The sequence below is a fragment of the Taurulus bubalis genome (genome assembly GCF_910589615.1).
Source record: "Taurulus bubalis genome assembly, chromosome: 3".
Classification (NCBI taxonomy): domain Eukaryota; kingdom Metazoa; phylum Chordata; class Actinopteri; order Perciformes; family Cottidae; genus Taurulus; species Taurulus bubalis.
In genome coordinates, this window is record NC_136591.1 from 23,365,178 (window position 1) to 23,376,761 (window position 11,584).

Consider the following 11,584-nt stretch of genomic DNA (forward strand, 5'->3'; position numbering starts at 1 on the left):
TGCTGTATTCTAATGGAATATATGGTTGGATTGCTGATTGTTATCTATTTCTCAGGACTGCTGCCTGATAGTGTACCACCCCTACAGACCTCTGTTGCAGTATGTGCAGGATATGGGACAGGAAGACATGCTGCTGCCCCTGGCCTGGTACGATTCCGTCTGTGTAGAGTTATCCGTCTCTTTTGACGTCCTTGAATACCAGATTAAGCCATTGTTGCTAGGCTTACCCAGTGTCTGTGTCGTTATCTCTCTGAACCAGGCGAATAGTGAATGACACATACAGGACAGATCTGTGTCTGCTCTACCCGCCCTTCATGATTGCCTTGGGTAAGATGTGTCCCCATGATTTTCTCATTACAGCTATTTAATGTAGTTACTGACTTGAAATATAATTATTACATGTAACATGATCAACAAATGTCCTCTCGCAGCCTGTCTACATGTTGCCTGTGTGGTACAGCAGAAAGATGCCAGGCAGTGGTTTGCAGAGCTTTCTGTCGATATGGACAAAGTAAGAATATCCCATTCTCAAAAGTCCCTTTTCACATGTTTTGGTGTTATAGTATCTGAATTGGTTCAGGTTGAGACAAATCCACATGCATCTTTGACACACAAAAACGTCAGTCCACCCCTTTTTTTTCAAGGGTCAACCTCTCACTTTTAAGGCAGCACAGTGCCGTGTTAGTCGGCTCCAAGTTTCCCAGTTGGTCATCTTCAAGCAGCATCCTGCGTGAGGCTGAGCTTACTGCTATCCCAAAAGTCACCACAGCTTTTGATTTTGCAGATAATGAAAGCAGGCAGTCTGTGTTTTAGAAAAGTAGGAGGTGAACATCTCGGTTCTTTGTAACAGGTTTCTCACATTTAGCTTCACTGTTCGTGTGACAACAGTCTGGTTTCCTGCTGTGTGTGTGTTTTGTGGTCGATGTGTTTGTTGTAAGGATTACAAACGCATGTAATTGCGGATGCCTAAAAAGCAAACAAATATAAATAAATTCCATATTCAATGAATGCAATTAGGCAGACTGACAATATACTGTGTAATGTACTCCATCCATCCACATGTATAAGTATTTTAACATCAGAAAAGTTGTATAATGATTGAAATTGAAAAACACCTGACTGAGTCAATGTTGAATGAAATGAAATCTATTTTAATTGGCATTCATTGTTCATTCTTAAAGAGCTTAGTAGGCACAACAGACTGTTGTATTAACACAATTGTCCAATAAATACTTGGAGAGAACCCGTTTTACTTTGGGACTATTTTGTATTGAGCAGCTGTGGATCCACACACATTTAGATACGTTTTTAATTTTTCTATCAAGATCCTGGAGATCATCCGTGTCATTCTGAAGCTCTACGACCAGTGGAAAAACTTTGATGACAGAAAGGAAATCGCTGCCGTGCTAAACAAGATGCCTAAACCCAAACCACCTCCGAACAGGTAAACATGACTCGGCTCCGTGTGTAACCCTGCCGTCACATACAGCAGAGACTCGACTATTTTCTCAAACGGAGCTAATTTTTCTTTAATTGGGTAAAGTTGCATACCCAAACAAAAAAAGGTGTATATATGCAACTACAATGTCTATTTTAATAATATTGGTATCAAAATAAACAGTAACACTTTACTGATATTGTTCAGATGTGTTAATACCACTGTATATGTTACTGGTTAAGAGTAAAGAAGATGGCACACAGCACAAATGAAAAGGGAAATACTAGGGTGCCCTTCTTAGTCACTGCGAGCTTGATGTTCTTGAGCACATTTAGATGTAAAAATAGCCAGTGTTCTAATTTATCAAGTCATGTAATTTCTAATAAAATCTGACCATTTGGCAGAACTTCCGATGAGGCTTTATTTCCTCGGTGTCATAGTATCCTACAACTACATTGCATTTTGCCAAACCACACTTCTTGAAGGCCAACTATGATTCAATGAGCTGTGTGTAACTATTTCTTTCGTCTGTCTACAGTGAGAGTGACCAGAGCTCCAATGGGAACCAAAGCAACTCCTACAGCCAGTCCTAGCGTGATGTCTATATCTCCGTGGGAATCGATAATGCTGACGTAGAGAAGGGGGATTATTTTCAAATATCACTCAGCCCGACTTTTGTGCTAGCTGGAAAACAAAAGAAATCCCATTTCAGCCAACTGAGATGCCCCTTCATCTTTGACCAACACCCCACAACAAACTCTGAGAGCCACGTCTTCACTCTTCCCTTCTCTGATCATTATGGGCTCATGGATTGAGCGAGTAGCCACTGAAATACTCTGCTCCGGACTTAAAATTAACTTAAAACTGAAGAACATTTAAAGGTGAGGGGGGGGCTGTGATGGTTCAGACGAAATCTGATTTAATGTCATTGTGATGATCCTGACAATCTTGAACAACCCAGAGGAGCGAATCCTTTTATGTGGCACTCCGTGGGATTCAAGTTAACTTGATCACAAGTACTGTGCGTGTGTGTGTGTGTCTACAATGTGAGTGGCCAGTCTGGGTGGGTTTTCATTCCTCAGGAACTTTAGTAGTCTTCTCTGTAAAATGATTGCATCCTGTGCAGATCTGATTGGATATCACCCTGTGCAACTGTGATGTGATTGGACACGCCTGCTCTGTCAGGTTTCTGCTGGCTGCAGGAAAAAAATCCCAAGAAAAGGCTCCTTGTTATGGTAGAAATTAATTCTTTGAATACAATAATGTACTGTTTTGAATCATGACAACTACGCCTCGTCCATCCCCTCCCTCTTCCCCTTTTGTAAATAGCCTTATAATTCTTTTCATTTCATCTTTCATGTTTTGGCTTAATTAATGAAAACATAAGTGGAGATCATGAGCTGGTTTAGCTTTGTGCTAGTGCGTCAAATAAAAGGACCTCTGTCTGCGGCAAAGTTAAATCTTCATTTTATTGCAATTGTTTTTTTCATCTATTATGCTTTAGTTGTAGAATGAATTGTCTAAAGCTATATTTTGTAATTATTTTGTTTTTCATTTGTCAAGAAAGGATTTTTCTTTTGGGGGGCCAAAACGCAAATTACAATCGTTCTAGATTTGTTGCAAACTTTTGGTTGTACATTCTCATTTTGAATCTACCGTCTGCCATCTATTCAATCCCTTTATTGTGGCAATATGTTTGCATATACCTGTAGATGTCTCTATATTTGTGTGATGTAATACAGTGGGAGCTGTGTGTGGATGTACTCAAAACAAGGTGCTTAAAAGACTCTCAAAATGAAAGCTGCTGGTTACAGAGAACACCCGTCTTAAAAAGCACATCGTCTATTCAGGCTAGCTGGAAAATGCATTTTGGGGTTAAATGGCGTTGCTTTGCTTGGATGCATCTTTTTCCTCGATGGCTTCCTGAATGTCTTCTTGTCACAATTGGAAAAAAACAACTGAAAGGGTACAAAAAGATGGTGTTAAATGCCACTAACCCTTTACTTTCACACACGGAGCTGAAGAGACAAGTAAGACGGAGAAGCCACTGAGGCAAGTTGGATCCTTGTTCTGCTCTGCTGTCTGACATTTTCCTCGCCTTCTGCCGCCTCCATCTGTTCCATGACTTCACTGGGCTTGAAATATTTAAAGGGCTTCACCACAGCTGAATAATCCTACTAGTTCTGGTAAAAACACTTTTTCCAAAATTGATTTATTACTTGAAAGTCTCTGTTTATCATTTTGGAGGATCATTTATGGTAATAAAAATGTATGATGTGCACAACAAAGTGGTTCACGGCTGTTATTCAAGATAAGATAAAATATTCCTTTATTAGTCCCTCAGTGGGGAAATTACAGGATCACAGCAGCATTGCTCACAAGTGAATTAAAGAATAATAAAATAGAAACAAGTAATATAAATAAATATAGATAGCAGTAAAACAGTAGAATATTAATGTACAGACTGAATAGAAAAGTATATATAAAAAAGTACTTAAACGTATTGCACGTAATCAAGCTGGTTTTAGGGGAATCTTCCAGCATGTTATGAAAGTCTTATTCCGTCCCCATTACCTAACCTCAATGTCAACACAATGGCTGTGGTAGGACCCCTAGTGGCAACAACAAATAATGCCTAACCTACTACATATCAGTTATGACATTTTAGAAAAGTATATATTTAATAACAGAGAGGTTGGAGTTGAAGTATAGGCATGGTACAAGCAATGCATTAACAATGTCCCCTTGTTTGTGTTTGAAGTATGTTACTTCAGTAACTGGTATCAGAGGATGTATTTACCTGTAGTTGCCTCCAGGAGATGGTACCATGGGGACGGTACAGACAGTACCCGTGACGTCACTTTAGGTGCGTGAAGCCAGTTGAGAGAAACGTTACGGCGAACTGCAGCATTTCCCCTTCAAAATAAAATCATATGAGTTTATTTTGTGTGATACAGCACGGGAATGGGGCATAGTGCTGTGTGATTCATGCAGTATGGGTGGATACATTTAAAGCAACATAATATTTGCAGCAATTGTGTCATAAATGAGGGATAAAGGATAACATTTACTTTTTCAGACTTCAATGTTGTGACATGATTGTGTTATTGTGTATTTGTGGGGTTCATTGTTCAAATAGTGTACATCATTTAGTTTGTGATATTAAACTAGACTTCTTTGCTTGTAACAGCAAAATTCTTCATAATTTAGTTGTTTTTTCCCCATTACATTCAACTCCAAAAAGTAAAACTCTTGTTTGTTTTGTTAGCTATTTTGGTCATAGTAGTAGCAATGGCTCTATAGGCCTAAACTATATATCAGTTGGTGTTAGTAAGATCACGGTGACTTCTCAGTATCAATCAAACTGTAGGTTATCAAAAGTAAATCAAGGTCTTTTGTGGCTCCTGTGGTGTCTGAGCCCTGGGTCCATTTGACTGGAGGCCCACTATATATATATATATATATATATATATATATATATATATATATATATATATATATATATATATATATATATATCCATCCATCCATTTTCATCTGCTCAGTTCGGGGTCGGGTCGCGGTGACCCAGGCTTCCCTCTCACCCGCAACATTTTCCAGCTCATTCTGGGGGATCCCGAGGCGTTCCCAGGCCAGCTGGGAGATAAAATCCCTCCAGCGTGTCCTGGGTCTTCCCCGGGACCTCCTACTAGTTGGACGTGACAGGAAAACCTCTAATGGGAGACGCTGTTACAGAAATGCAGGGGGAAAGCAGGAAAGAAGCTGTATTTACATGTTGATGTACATTTTGACAGTCATTCTACGGCCTATCAACCTTTATTTTGAAAGATAACCGGAAGCGTTGTTGTTGAATTTGTCCGACTTGATACTGCTAGGTTGAGAGGCTGCGGCCAGTGGAGCTCCGAGCGGGCTGCGGAGGATGTCGACCCCGCTGCGGGGACCAGCTCCTCGCGGGCCGCTCGTGTCCAGCAGGCCGCTCCTCGCCCTGTCGCCCCGCTCCCGCAGCTCCCGGCACCCATGAAGCCCCCGCTGATGAAGCCCCGAGCTGCCAGAGTGAGGCGGAAAGTGGCCCGAGACAGAGAGCATGTACTGGCGCGTCGGGTTTGCCTGGACGCGGTCGTGTGTGGTCGATCTTAGCCAGAACCAGAGCTTCTCCTCCGGCCTGCTGGGCTCCGATGAGCAGCTCTCGTTTTATGGGTACATCATCGCCTACCCACTGCAGGACCACGGCGGGATAATGTCAGCTCTGGGCTCAGACTCGTGGTGGCGGAAGACGCTGTATCTGACCGGAGGGGCTCTGCTCGCCGCCGCTGCTTATTTGCTGCACGAATTGCTGGCCATCAGGTACACCAACAACACGGAGGCCGTCAGAGGTGTCACTGTAGAAGCTGCAGAGCTCATCACACGTCCTCACTCGGGCCTCTTGGGCCGCGATCGACCCGAAACCCACTGCTCATCTCATTCCGTTCATGTTCAGGTCTTCTTTATTTATTTTGTATCTATCTGGGCTTTGATGTTACTTAATCTCATCAGGCTGGGCGGGGGGAGTCAGTGGAGAATAAGGAATCGTGAGTGGGTGGATTGTGATGTAACAGAACCCCTGACTCCCTCCTCACAAACACACATTAGGATATGTATATCTTTATTGGCTTATTGCATGTGGATTAATGACAGAGGTGACCGGACAGCAAGGGGCACATATAGGCTTAGCCTGGGATTCGGGCTCGGTCATTCAAAGCAATCATAATAATAAATGATAATGGCTAATTTAAATTTATTTTAAATGTTGTTCGTCAGAGAGGTTCGTCCTTTTGGCCCTTTTTCAAACAGATCTATTCTCATATGAATTGCCATTATAGACGTTGATAGGTCACTTTCACGTGTCTCCTTCTCAAGGACGTGGTGACATGAAGCCTTTAGGTTCATCTTGTGTTTGCTATATTGTGACCCCCTCCTCCTGCTCCACACACGTTCCGGTGTTTGGTTTCAGTCAAAAGCTCTGCAGTTATGTGAGAAGAAGAAGAAGAAGAAGAAGAAGAAGAAGAAGAAGAAGAAGAAGAAGAAGAAGAAGAAGAAGAAGAAGAAAAAAAAAAAAAAAAACCTTCAATGTAAACGGTTACAACTAATATTTACTTACGGAAATGGTAAAATGATGGATATGAATGTATCTGTGTTTAATATTATTAGGAATGCGATTTGGGTCTTTTGTTTTGAACATATGTCGGGTTACCGGTAGTCAAAGCCTGCAGCAATACCAGTCAGTATCAAAATAAAACCTTGAATATTTAAATTAGGTCTAAGTGAAGTGATTTTAGTGACTGAGAGCGTGTGCCAATCTGCTGGTTGTAGGCCTTCAACACTATACTATAGCTGTCATTAATGCGGGGTCGATTTTTACACGGAAGTACAGGCTGTTCATGGTTCCTCCCGACTGGCGGGTCAGCTGTTCGTGTTTTTGCTTCCCACAAACGGTTGTTTTGATTCCGGCTGAAGTTTAATATTGCAGCTCTGGCTCTTTAGGCTTCTTTGTCCGGAACCCTCATCAGGTTATTGCACCAAAATCCAACCTATTAAAGAGTGGTCGGGCATTTCAGCACCACGCAGAAGTAGACGGCTCTTTTATTCAAAAAGGATTGTTTTTACGTTTCAGCGCTTCATGTGCTGGACAGCTCCCTTTAATTCTGCATTGTGCCCACGTGAATGTGTTGCCATGTGCAGGGTCTGCCCTTGTCCGTGAAATAGCCGCCAGTATCCATGAATGCACCATAAGAATGTGATTCATTATTTTGACATTGCAGTTTTTCCTCGGCTGGTATAAATGACAATCACTCAGGGCAGCTTAAAGGACCTTGGTTGCACATCATTTGATGAATTCAAAATATGATAGCCCAATCCTCCTCCTACCACCCACCCACCCCCCCCCCCCCCCCACACACACACACACACCCACCCACCCACCCACCCACACACACACACACACACACACACACACACACACACACACACACACACACACACACACACACACACACACACACACACACACACACGTACACACGTTTTATTCAAGCTTTCTGTGTGATCTGCAGCTCTGTCATTCTCTCCTCCACACAGAAAAGAGGAAGAGCTGGACTCCAAAGATGCCATCATTCTTCACCAGTTCTCCAGGCCCAAAACTGGCGTCCCCTCCTTGTCCCCTTTCTGCCTTAAGTTGGAGACCTACCTCCGCATGGTTGACCTGCCCTACCAGGTACAGCTGTGCTTACCACCACCTACTGCAGGGTCAGCGGAGCACTTTCTCCAAGAGATTCCTCACGCTCCGCTGCAACAAGGACCGCTACAGGAGAACATTCCTGCCTACAGCAATACGGCTTTATAACAAGTCACCGCTTGCCGGATCCTCTGTGAATTAAACACTGTACATGTTTATAGTTATCTACACTTAACATATCATATTACATACATTATTTGTTTGTTGTTATTTTTTTATTTAGTTACACCATAATATGCACATACATACTCTTGCACTTCTACTGGTTAAGTTTAATTCAATTTAATTCCTGAATTAATACTCTGTTATTCTTTCTTTCATCCAGCTATTTTATTGTTGTTGTTATTGTTATTATTATTATTTTTTATCTCTATTCTATTAGTTGCATATATCTTTCATCCCTGTTGTTTTTATATCTTATTTTATTTTCTGTGTAAATGGCTGCTACGAGATACAAAATTTCCCCTTGGGGATTAATAAAGTATATATTCATTCATTCATTCTTATGAGTCTGCACTGCCACATCTGTTTTTCTTTTATTCTCCTCAAGTGCATGTTTACTATTGAGTTTGAGGAAGTTTTAATTACACTTCCTGTTAGTTTGTTCTTTTGTTGTAATTACTTTATAATAACACTGTCTGTTGCTCCCATCACTCAAGTTCCTGCAAGCATAATGAGATGTTTTGCCTCGATCTGATTCAAATTAAATTAAATTAATACCAATCACCAACTACTTCCTCAATTCTGTATCTTCTTTCCTGAATATCTTTTTTCTTGCAGAACTACTTTGATGGGAAGCTCTCATCACAGGGAAAGATGCCGTGGATTGAATACAACCAGGAGCAGGTGTGCGGTACGGAGTTCATCATCGACTTCCTGGAGGAGAGGCTGGGCGCGAGCCTCAACATGAGCCTGACACCACAGGAGAAGGCCATGTCTCGCGCCATCACCAAAATGGTGGAGGAGCATTTCTACTGGTGAGGAACCCCGATAAAGTTCAAACAGCCTTTTTATTGATGTCTTAGAACAGTGGAGTTTCATTGTAAGGGAGCTTTTTTCAAAGATGATTATTTTTTCACTAATTAATGAAATTAGTTTTAGTTTGATTCTAGTAGTTCTCCAATAATCATCGTGAGATTGTGTGTGTGTGTGTGTGTGTGTGTGTGTGTGTGTGTGTGTGTGTGTGTGTGTGTGTGTGTGTGTGTGTCTTTACAAATGCACATTTGTGTCTGTCTTTGTTGCAGGACCATAGCTTACTGTCAGTGGGTGGACAACCTGGAGGAGACCCAGAAGATGCTGTCTGTGAGCGGGCCGCTGAGTGACCTGCTTAAGTGGATCCTGAGTCACCTGACCGGTGGAATCGTCAAGAGGGAGATGTATGGACACGGGATCGGACGCTTCTCTGAAGAGGAGGTTTACAGCCTGATGGAGAAGGACATGCGCACCCTAGCCACTCTACTAGGTGAGAATATTCTTTTCTAAATAATGATGCTTGTCTTTTAGACAATTAGAATCTATTATGATATATTTGTGGGATTTATTGTGATTTGCAGAACAGAATGTGAGTTAACCAAAACATCCCAGTCATTTGACATTTGACCTTGTGAAAGTCAACAATACAGTTCTTGTAGAGCATTTATGAGTCTGGATCCAAAGAGATTTACAGACGTTTGATTTAAAATTATAAAGGCGTTGTCACAAGTTGTGTATTCACATCGTTTACAAACAGCTTTATTGGAAAAGTAGAATGTGTTTTCGATGTGTGCCATGAGAGCTATAACCAGGAAGTCATGTTTGTACAAATAGCAGCGCAATACTGACCTCCTGTGGTGAAAGGTTAGCACTGCAGTCGAGAATCTATACACAGCCTCTAGCAGTTAATGGTTTGAGATACAAGAGAGACAGATCTTGGAGCATGGAAGTGAAGTCGAAGTAGAAAGTAGCATACAATGAAAACACTCAAGTAAAGTACAAGTAAGCATATGCCTCAAAATTGTACTTAAGTACAGTACTTTAGTAAATGTACTTTACACCACTGATAGACAGAGCTAGGCTAGTTTCCCTGTTGCCAGTATTTATGCTAAGCTAAGCTAATCAGCTGCTGGTTTTATATTGACCGTATATATGACCTCTTGTGTATTTGGCAACAAAATGAATACGCACATTTACCCAACAGGCCAAACGATTTATTTTAAAAGGAAAATCAAGTCTTTACATTTTGATTGTTTTTGTGTGTTGCTATTTGACTGTTCTCTTTTCTTTTCTTTGTTCTGTTACAAGGTGATAAGAAGTATCTTCTGGGCTCGAAGCTTTCAACAGTAGACGCGGCAGTGTTCAGTCACCTGGCTCCTGCTATGTGGACGCTACCAGGAACACGGCCGGAACAGCTCATCAAAGGTGAGTTCACCAAAATAGGAATCCACAGAATATGTGGATAGATGTTTATCAAAATAAAAAACTCCTACTGCTTTTCAGGTTGTACAAGGCCACGCTAGGTTTTCTACAAAACATTTGCATTGTGGATTTACGATGGAAAAGATACAAAAATGAAACACCGCAACCATATTTGTCTGTGTTCATATCTGTGAATAATTATGTCGAAGTTTGAATAATAAATATTGCTGGACAAAGTAGTGTTAATTGCAAGTGACAAATATATTTTTTTTATCTACATTTGCGAAGAGAAAAGTAAATACACCGCTCAAATAATTTAAAGAACAGCATTATTAAAATATTTTATATGTGACCAAAATAACATAGTGCATGGCTGCATTTGTTCATTTTGAGCGTCCAAGAAATAATGAAACATCTAAAGAACATACACCAAAAACACAATGAATACATACTGAGCACCAAGTCGCTTGTAAGCAAAATCATATTTATTCACCACAAATATTCTCTAATAACGTGTGCGTCCCCCTCTCATGTTCACACACTCCCGGGGACAATGTGGTATCCTCCTGTTGATCTGTATGATGTCATTTTGGGCTTTGCCTGCCATTCATCAACTTTACCACTTGGACGGTTCTGAACATTATCTATTTTCCATCATATAAGACAAATAAAAGAGGCAAATCTCCACAATGCAAAGGGCGATCAGAATCATTGTCAACAAGCAACATCATTTTATCTCTAATGTTTGTCGTGTTTTATTCATCAATGGGGTCGCGTGGCCTTCTCAGAGCACCTTACTCAGAAGTCTGTCCTCCTCCAGGTGAGCTCATCAACCTGGCCATGTACTGCGAGCGCATCCGCCGGCGGTTCTGGCCCGAGTGGTTCGTGGACCTGGAGGACTTCTGCTACAGCGACACCACAGAGGGCAGCAGCTCTAAACTCCCCGATTTGGGCCTCTACTCTGGCACAGACACTTTCCAGGACGACACACACACGCACACACACACACACACGGCAAAGGACGCTATGTCGCCCGATAGCGACCCGACCGGTCACTCGCTGTACGACTCGGACATGGACACGGAGTGCTCTGAAACCGACCCGCTCAAGTGTTGACGAAACATACAGGTGTAGTAGGCTACTCACCACATATATGCACACCGCAGGAGGGAGCGGCATCCCACCTCTCCACATGCTCCCCTACCTATGGGAACAGAAAATACCCGGGCAGTTTTGTTGGTTTCTCCTGTGTCAGTGGAGAAGTCGAGGTCCGACTTGCACACTGGAGTGGAGGAAAGATTGGGTCAAAAGGGACGCGATCAAAGGACGAGAAAGGAGATAAGTTGCAGTGGAGGGAAAGAGAACAGAGAGGCAGAGCGAAATTCAAAACCAGGAGTAAATGACGCCACTGCTGAAAAACTCCTCCACGTGCTCGGCATCACCTGCAGTCACAACTTCTACCTGTTGTCACGTTACCGGAA

General features: G+C 42.0%; 2 protein-coding genes across 2 annotated transcripts in view; both read left to right on the forward strand.

The window, feature by feature from the left end:
* The window catches only part of ccnc (cyclin C), an 11,595-nt gene extending 7,916 nt beyond the window's left edge, over positions 1–3,679 (forward strand). Inside the window, exons 8-12 of the mRNA XM_079214674.1 lie at positions 56–147; positions 260–327; positions 432–511; positions 1,326–1,444; positions 1,977–3,679. Coding sequence (XP_079070800.1) covers positions 56–147; positions 260–327; positions 432–511; positions 1,326–1,444; positions 1,977–2,031 — 414 coding nt within the window. The 3' untranslated portion in view covers positions 2,032–3,679. The remainder of the gene's footprint in view (positions 1–55; positions 148–259; positions 328–431; positions 512–1,325; positions 1,445–1,976) is intronic.
* A 1,843-nt stretch (positions 3,680–5,522) lies between these two features.
* faxca (failed axon connections homolog, metaxin like GST domain containing a) lies at positions 5,523–11,219 on the forward strand (the record flags this gene model as incomplete). Its single annotated transcript, XM_079215359.1, has 6 exons — positions 5,523–5,782; positions 7,553–7,688; positions 8,490–8,686; positions 8,954–9,171; positions 9,990–10,106; positions 10,924–11,219. The coding sequence occupies 6 exons, from the start codon at positions 5,523–5,525 to the stop codon at positions 11,217–11,219; spliced, it is 1,224 nt and encodes a 407-aa protein (XP_079071485.1).
* Between the last annotated feature and the right edge of the window lie 365 nt (positions 11,220–11,584).